Source organism: Hyposmocoma kahamanoa, unplaced genomic scaffold, assembly GCF_003589595.1.
Source record: "Hyposmocoma kahamanoa isolate Upper Pololo Valley unplaced genomic scaffold, ASM358959v1 148, whole genome shotgun sequence".
Taxonomy (NCBI): Eukaryota; Metazoa; Arthropoda; class Insecta; order Lepidoptera; family Cosmopterigidae; genus Hyposmocoma; species Hyposmocoma kahamanoa.
The window spans coordinates 635,462-645,193 of record NW_020653526.1 but is presented as its reverse complement, the minus strand read 5'-3'; the positions used below and the strand labels follow the sequence as shown (position 1 = coordinate 645,193).

Here is a 9,732-nt window from a genome sequence, read left to right as displayed (position 1 = left end):
ATTCTTAGGGAACTTAATACATAAAGTACGTTTGTTACAAAACTAAAATAAAAATATAAGTAGGCAGAATTACGAAATGAATTCGGAGCTTTTGTGTGAAAGGCAAATATTCTGCCAAATAATTTGACATAAGGAAATACGAGATAATAAAATTTTTAACCCGGTCAGGGAAGGCAATCTTTGTTACCAGGAATCAGAGTTCACTGACCCTCTTTAGTATTGTTTGAACCATTTGCATATGTAACCAAAAATAGGTCGAAAGATGAATGGATTGCAAATGCTTTAGCCGATGATTTTCAAAGTGGTTTATATCGATGCGATTTGGTTCTCTCATGAGCTTGGGTGTAATTTGTGGTTGTCTATTGTGCGTGTCCATGGGATCTGCCTTACGTACGTGCAGTAGAGTTTAATCAATTTGACGATTTCAGGTATAATACGCTTACATAAGAAATAATGATTGTTTGACTTAGACTTTTAAATCCTATTCTCTGAGAAGACCCGTGCCGTGATGGGCGTTTTATTGTCTTTAAAATATCGCACAAAGTTGTTGTTTAACGTACCAGAAAACGATCTCAAATATTTCATCATAAAATAAGCTGTTCATTACTGATGACCGGCACTTTTTGTGTTCTCGTTAACGGTTTTAATATTATGCTGAAAATTCCGTTTTTAAACCTTTTTTAAAGAGAGTTGGTGACGATATATATATTGAAAATGTTGAATTACCTTCCTGTAATGAACGGCGCCGATCCGTAATCAATTGGGAACCGCTCTCGATATCCTTTTCTTCGAAATGAAACTCCTTAATCTGAGAAGTGGACTGTATATTCTTATAAAAACTTGTCTATCTGACTTACAACATGAACACGTCTTACTACTAAGAGCGAAAGAATGAAAGAATGCAAATGACCACATTTTTTTTTGGGACACTTTGCTGTTGGCTGCTGATGGCCTTGACTGCGCCACCGGAAGAAAAGGGCGAGCTGAAGGCTCATAACCCGCAACATAAACTACAAAATAAACTTAAATCTAAGTAGCGAGCCTGAGAGCGTCCAAGTGGGCACGGACCTCGGCTCAGGGCGCTACTAAAGACTTCCACCAGAAGGACGTGCTATAAGAGAGAATCTACCACTATACGTGCTGAAGTGAGGGGTTCTGCGACCTCGCCGGCGAGGACGGTTGGTGCGTGAGGGACGGGACTGACTAGCGATCTAGTCGGCCTTCAAAGAGGCGAGAGTGATAGGGTCGTCAGGATCGTTGAGGACTTCCCTTGGCCGATGGGCCATACGTACGTGATGGAAGTGTTTCCTGAGGGGGTCGTAGTTGGATGCAGCCACCACGAGGGTTTGGGGTAGTGAGGAGCAGAGTCGAAGTATTTCCTCGATGCCTGTTCCATGAATTGGGCTATTGTGGGCAGCCGTAAATCTATATGGAGGTTAGCGTTGCGCAGGTACCACGGGGTACCGTCGCGTTTCGCATGAATCTATTTTGGAGAGCCTGCAGGCGGTGTATAAGCGGGATTTGCCTGAGTGAACTGAGCGACATTGGCGTACGTCATGATTGGGCGGATGCAGGTCGTGTACAATCTCACCTTCTTACGAAGGGAGAGGGGGGTGGAGCCGGCTCATAACAAAGTAGGCGCGATCGCGGACGGTTGTCACGTGTGCTTTGAATGACAGCTTCCTGTCGAGCGTAACTCTTAAGTATTTGACCGTGTTCACCCAAGGTGAGAAAGAGCGAGATCGGGGTGAGGTTTTGTACCCTACGACTGGAAATGAACACAAATACCAATATTCGCTTATACTTATACCGGTACGGTGTCTCCCACACCGTACCGGTCCTATCAATTGGTTGCTACGCCGCTCGGCCAATCAGAGCTCCTGAATTATTCATTTTCCTCTCAATTCTAGCTCTGACCGGCCAGGCGCGCACGGCCGTCCGTAACACTTCCATAGCTCGAAATCCAGAAGAGGTGAGCACGCAAGTAAAGGGGTAAAAGGACCGTGCTTACACCAATCGCCAAATCCTAGATCTCCAGTTCACATTATTTCACATTTAACACAATTACTTTTTTTATGAAACCAAGTAACAAAACCTTGTGAAAGAGTTCATGGAGAATAGTATTGCCATCTTACCTATTTCTACCGCCAAGCACTAATATGAGAATTAATGCGTTCCGGTTTGGAAGGGTAAGGGGTAATGGTGAAATTACAGGCACATTCGACTTGTCAAGTAACGTCTCAGGGTGACGGGCGCAGTGGCAGTGCCCCTCAGATCTTAGTGAATTAAAACTCTGAATGGCACTGCAACTGTTATGGATAGGCGTGTCGCTTAACACCGGGCGCACGACTTGTTCACCCTGTCACCCATAATACTAATATTTAAAAAAAAACTCTTTGCCTACTGCATTCTGTTAAACCTTAGAGGATGGAAAAATAGTCTAAGGTTCGTATACCAGAACTCTACTCAATGCTCAAGTCAGGACTTGAGTATGATTTAAAGCACTAGAAACCATACTCAAGTCCTTGCCATTAGCCGCTCACGCGATGCGCTCATCCTACCGCAAAATGGCGGCTATTTGGTTTCGCAAATTAGAAAAGGATTCTGTTTAAATACAAGTTTTTATAAATAAAAATTATTATTCTGCATTGCTAAATAAATATGCTCCGTACTACAACAAAAACATCTGAAATAAAATGCAGTAATACACCGCAAATCCTGCACTTAAAAAGCACTAATGAAATTTTTGGTGTACTTGGGTAAATATGATAATATTCCGTTTGAGTGGTTCTAATGTTTACCATGAAATTACTCCTTAAAGTTTAGTTTATAAACATTTATATTCAGGGTAATATTAAGAAACGCTACTTACGGTATGTTTTCAATAAATAAACACCGAAATCGCCAGCCCAAACAATAACACACACGATTGTCGTGACGTATTTTTGAAGTTGTTTATTTTTTTTAAATGACAAACCCAGGCATTAAAAACTTTATGGTTTGCTAGAGTAGTTACCGAAATAGCAATTAGTATTAGTTCTTTTACCTGTTATAACTTCGATATCCGATAAATCGCTATAAAATCGTCACCGGCACCTCTACGTGTGGTATGCGTCTACGGCTGCATGTATCGCGTGAGCGGATAGGGTCGTATTTCCAGTGCTTGAAATCATACTCAAATCCTGACTTGAGCATTGAGTAGAGTTCTGGAATACGACTCTTAATGTTAAACTGCAACTCTGTCGACTGCTATTATGTCACTGCCAAAAATGCTTGTCAGCGATAACATATCTCCTTGCTAAGAAGGCCAATAAAACGATAAAGTAACTCTTAAAAATTTATTGGAACGTCTGTAGGCGAACGCGGCGTATCTACGATCAAAACAAGCACATTACAGAGGGTGCTTCGCATTGATTAGGCTCAAGTTTTCACATTTTGTCGCTACATATAACTACGTGATGTATAATATGGGGAAAATTTTCCTTTCGTTTCCTTTTCGTAGCAGTAAACCTCCGTATGATAGAGTTCGTCCAGGGAAGTACTGCCTTACCTATTTCTGCCGCCAAGTAGTAATGTGGTTCGGTTTAGAAGGGCAAGGGTGCTGTTGAAATTACAGGCACATGGGACTTATCGACTTATGTATAGTGACGGGTTCAGTGGCAGTGACCCTCAGATCTTTGTGATTTAAAGCTCTGAGTGCATTGACTTACAATTATATGGACGTCGGGTCCGCGCTAAAAAGTGTCCGAACTTATAGGGCGTTAAAACCGTATACAGAGCGTCATTCACGCTTTAGTCTTCGTTTGTTCGACTGACAGCGAAGCAAGCAGAATTAGACAGTACTGCGATGACATTACAATTTAAATTCAACGTTTTAGCTTTTTCATATTCCTTTACATGTCACTACGTTTAAATAGGTTGACTTGGGACATTTTTTTCGTGGTTTTTGTATTAGACCCGTCGTCCATTTATTTGTAAGTCAATGTCTGAGTGGCATTGCAACTGTTATGGATAAGCGTGTAGTTTACCATCCGCTGCACGACACCATGTGCCTGTAATATCACCAGCACCCAAATTATTACTTGGCGATGGAAATAGGTAACGTGGCAGCACTACCTTGGACGAACTCTTTCACAAGAAGCTCTACCACTACTACTATAAGCTTTTATAGATTATAATTGAACATCAATTCAATAAAAAAAATTTAAATACAATGAAGAGCGACATCTCTAGCCAGGGCTGGTAGCTGTAAAGGTATCTAATTGGGTGACGAGATACTTAAAATTCTCATAGATGGCGCTACGGCTAAAAAGTCGTTCAAAAAACCAAATACAAAGACACGACAACAAATATAGAAAAAATCGTGAGGTCCGCTGCTTCGTTCCGTGGCTTAGTTGGTATAGCGTCTGCCACGGTATGCTAGAAGAGGTCGGTTCGAATCCGGCCGGATGGAAGAAATTTTTTCTGAGTGTACGATCTTTGTATTAATAATTATAACAAACTTTTATAGAGCTTTTACAGACTACAGCAATTTTAAAGAAAAAGCTTTAAAAGCTAAAGAGCGATGTGGTAGCCTAGTGAGAGAGCGGTTGTTTTTCAAATGAGAGGCCATCGGTTCGAATCCCTAGTTCAATTTTCATTTAGGAAGTAGAAATATATTGAAGTACTCACTCTAAAGCTGATAGCTCCACTGCAATTCACGTCGAAGGCTTTGAACACATAGTGAGCGTACAGCGCCGAGTCTGTAACAACAATAATTATGTTTTATTTTTTTATACGCGTAAATAAGTGCGCGTTTAAAACAAATAAAATTAAATAAAAAGACATTTATTTATCTACAAAACATAGAAAACACAATACTTAAAAACTAATAAATAACGTCAGTGGTTTTTTTAGTACAGGGTACTAAAAACACGACACACTTAGCGGTAGAATAAATTCTTGAAATTTAAATGGGACCACTGCTGAGGGATCCTCTTTCTAACAAAAGAAGAATCATCAAAACCGGACCACAAATATCAACATACATACAAAAAAAGAAACATACAACCGATTTGAGAAACCTCCCTTTTGAAGCCGGTTAAAAATACGTACTGTTGAGTGATGTGAACAAAAAGTTTAAAGACTCAGCATTATTGAATTTCAGGGTCGTATTCTAGAACTCTACGCAATGCTCAAGTCAGGATTTGAGCAGACTTGAGTATGATTTCAAGCACTGGAAATACGACCCTAATTGGCAAGGACTTGAGTATGATTTTCAGTGCTCACTGTAATACTCAAGTCCTGACTTGAGTATTGAGTAGAGTTCTGGAATACGACCCCGAGTCTTCACCTGTAGCTAACTGTTCGCTTGCTGCACCAATGTAAAATGCACTCCGCATTTTACCAAATAAATAATAACCTATCTTAAATAATTAATAAATATTAATAAATTAAAGTCTGTTTGTGTATAGTACATTATTGCATAGGCCAGGAGGTAAGGGAGGGCCAGTGAGGCTGTGTATTTTTTTTTTGCACACACTCACAGCCCCGCACTAGGGAAACCCATTAATACGAGTCAAGGAATCCCCGTTACCGCCGTGGCTTGTTTCGTGGTTCAGCCGCGTCGTCATATTTTTGGTCAAATTTTACTTCACTTGTTGCAAAACAGACCTCGATTCTAAACGATTTAGAAAACAAAGGGATGATAATTCTTATTCTATTAAGTCTAATTGATGTTTTTTTTTAGTTGTACGTCGCAATAGGAAATGGAACTATTTTTCCGGTTTTAAATCGCGTATATTTGTTTTTTCAAACAAACCATACGTATAGGTTTGTTTGAAAAATAGTTTAATTTTCTATTACTAACAATAGCGACAATCTAAGAACTCGATATATACGTTGCAACTTTTTTTTCAAAACACGTATTAACAAAGGACTTAATTATCTTATTCTGATATTATTTTGATATATTAATATGTCACGGCTTCTTATAATTAACAAATACTTGAATAGCGATTATTCTAAATACGTGTTGCGTCCGCGTCTTCGATTTAATCAATCTCTTTAGTGCTGAAGGAGGTTTCCCATCACTAAATAGCGCTTATGACGTCAAAAGGGGTACAAAAAATGTGGCACGCTCGGTTTTCATGCAGATCGCAGTACTTGCGGTGTCTATTTAAATATATACGTCTTTGTGTAAATCTTTAGAATATCCACAACAGGCGTGGAATCCCAGCCCACGTCTAGTCCCCCGATGATGGAAAGGGGAAGGCGTAACCAAATTATGCAATTCCATCGCACATTCTCCGTGATATATCCTGTAGAATAGCAGGCTACTTTACGGCGGTGTTCAAGGCTCCGTACATTGGCCTCTACTAAATTCGAGTCACCTAATAAGCCTCTTGCCACGCTTGTTTAAGGTCACAGAAGACAAAAGGTCAACTTCACGACGAAATAGCCTTAAAAATAAACTCATAAAAATAATAAAGCATCTTTTTCATCCTTTGACGACCTCGTTGGCCTAAAGGTTTCTACTGTTGGCGCTGGATGACGAGATCCGGGTTCGATTCCCTGTTGGGCCAAAATGGGAAATGAATTTTTCTAAATTGGTTCTAGTCTGGATGTTCTGGAAAGTGCCCCAGAGAGAATTCCGTTGTTCTGGTACTCATTAGCACATTTATTTTGTATTATTATTTTATTTGCTATCGGCCGCCAAGCCACAAGCGAACCTTTTAAACGAGATAGTATGTTTTTGGTAGAGCGGCCAGTGCCACTCCTCCCAACTATGGAACATGGTCTCGCTGAAACCGTTTGACCATAGTTGATGGATCTAGTTTAGAAGTTCCGAAGATTCTCATATGGGGTAAAGCGGCAGATATTCAAACCATATTTGTATTGCAAAAACAAGCGATTCGTTCTGTGTACCATCTAGGCTCTCGGGTTTCTCTCAGAGAAAAGTTTAAGGAGACTGGTATCATGACTGTAGCATCACAGTACATTTACTCAAATATTTTATATGATCGTAAAAATATACATAATTTCAATAAGAAAGAAGATATCCATAATATTAACCTTAGAGCTAAGTCCAAACTCATGGTACCACGATTTCGTTTAACGAAGGTAAACAACTCTTTTATGGGGAACTGTATACGTTTTTACAATAAGATTCCGGAGCATATATTAAGTTTATCATTTCCTAAGTTTAAAAACTACATTAAAAATATTTTGATCGAAAAATCATATTACAAAATTGAAGACTACGTGTTAGATAAAGATGTATGGAAAGACAACATGGATCCAGAATCCACACAAATTTGATTCAAAGTGTATTCCATAGCATTTAAGTTTATTTGAAAAGAGCAATCCCTAGGGTTTCTTGCGCGTTCTTCTCAGGGAGGTCAGCATAGCGAACGAGCACTAGCTTAAATGTGACGATTTCAAGTGTAAATTTATTTTACCTATGGAATAAATAATCTTTGACTTTGACTTTGACCGCGACAAGATAGACGTTACTTATGCTTAGTTTTATGTCGGACATGGATCTCTTCATTACGAGTGAACCAAGGGGCATTGACCACTGCCCTCGGGACACAATTCTGCACTCGTTGGAGACAAAGTATATAAGTACCCCACGGCTGAATACCGTATATCCAAATGGGTTTTAAGACTGAGTGGTATTAGAAGTTTATAGTCTATTGATAATGCTGAATTTCTTCCCACGAGCCAATGAAGGTTGCCATACTTGAGATTGACTTCATCTCTTTTTCGTTTTATGTGATGCTTCCATGTGAGATATGATTAGTACTTTTTGTGAGATATGATTAGTAGTAAGATTGGAAATCCCTTTTCACTTCCCTATTTTGGTGTGTGCTATGAAACCAGTAATTTACAACGACCAGTGGCTAGATAGATACAAGATGGAATTTTGATATTTTTCAAAGCTACTATCTGTGGTATGGAGAACTCGAATGCGTTGGTTGATTACGCATATTGATTATATAACCAAAAATAGAGAAGAAATGTCATTTAATTTGTTTGAAAACTATTCTGCCAAATCATTACGGTGACAACTGCGCTCCGATTGGCCAGCCCGAATTCGAAACAATTGACGGGTGTTGCCAATTGTTTCACTTAAAATGGACCAGTTTAACTTGTGCTTTGGTATAATAGACGAAAATTGAAAAGTTACATATTTAATATTTAATTATCGATGAAATGTGATTCCGTTTGTTTTGTAATTAGATGTTTTGCTGTTTTTCCCACACCACCAAATGGAACAGCCCCCATTGTTAGAGATATTATATAAATACAGAATATTTTTGGAGTATACGGATACGTACATATAGATCAGTTGTTGAAGCTGTACCATTTCAGCTTTCTAATTTGTGATTTCAGCGCAACCGAGAGTTGTTGATGTGATTTGCCTGATGAGTTGCCAGGGATGGATGGCCCTTATCCGCTCACGCGATACATGCAGCCGTAAACGCATACCACACCTAGAGGTGCCGGTGATGGTTTTATACCGATTTATCGGATATCGAAGTTATAACAGGTAAAAGAACTAATATTAATTGCTATTTCGGTAACTACTCTAGCAAACCATAAAGTTTTTAATGCCTGGGTCTGTCATTTAAAAAATAAACAACTTCAAAAATACGTCACGACAATCGTGTGTGTTATTATTTGGGCTGGTGATTTCGGTGTTTATTTATTGAAAACATACCGTAAGTAGCGTTTTTTAAGTTTACCCTGAAAATAAATGTTTATAAACTATACTTTAAGGAGTAATTTCATGGTAAACGTTAGAACCACTCAAACGGAATATTATCATATTTATCCAAGTACACCAAAAATTTCATTAGTGCTTTTTAAGTGCAGGATTTGCGGTGTATTACTGCATTTTATTTGAGATGTTTTTGTTAGTAGTACGGAGGGTATTTATTTAGCAATGCAGAATAATATTTTTTATTTATAAAAACTTGTATTTAAACTGAATCCTTTTCTAATTTGCGAAACCAAATAGCCGCCATTTTGCGGTAGGAGGAGCGCATCGCGTGAGCGGTTATTTCGTCTCTATTTCTGGTTATATACTCGATGATTCCGCATGAGACTGACAGTGTTGAATTAATCACTTTGGAAATAATATTACAGTAAAATTGAGGGTATACACCATTGACTTACAATTATATGGACGTCCGGTCCGCACTAAAAAGTATCCGAACTTATAGGGCGTTAAAATCGTATACAGAGCGTCATTCACGCTTTAGTCTTCGTTTGTTCGACTGACAGCGAAGCAAGCAAAATTAACAATTTAAATTCAACGTTTTAGCTTTTTCATATTCCTTTACATGTCACTACGTTTAAATAGGTTGACTTGGGACATTTTTTTCGTAGTTTTTGTATTAGACCCGTCGTCCATTTATTTGTAAGTCAATGGTAAACACTGATACTACACGGTGTGAAAACAATATTCCTAAAAAATTTTATAATCGAAAAAAAACACAAACTTACTTCGGAATTTTACAAGAAAACCACAGTAGTCATAGATAGACATATAGTAATTTTTTTTTATTAACTGAACTAAATAGAGCACGTATATTATACGATATACATTTTTCTAAAGGCTTTAATTTTAATTAATTTTTTTTATTGAATTGATATTCAATTATTTTTTGTGAAATTACTCCACTAGTTTGTTATAATTATTAATACAAAGATTGGTATTAATAATTAAAGGACTGGTAGCTGTAA

General features: G+C 38.3%; 1 protein-coding gene across 1 annotated transcript in view; it reads right to left on the bottom strand.

Moving 5' to 3' along the window:
- The window catches only part of LOC113240543 (Kv channel-interacting protein 1-like), an 83,574-nt gene that overhangs the window by 11,562 nt on the left and 62,280 nt on the right, over window positions 1–9,732 (bottom strand). Inside the window, exon 4 of the mRNA XM_026477879.1 lies at window positions 4,672–4,742. Within this exon, the coding sequence (XP_026333664.1) occupies window positions 4,672–4,742 (71 nt within the window). The remainder of the gene's footprint in view (window positions 1–4,671; window positions 4,743–9,732) is intronic.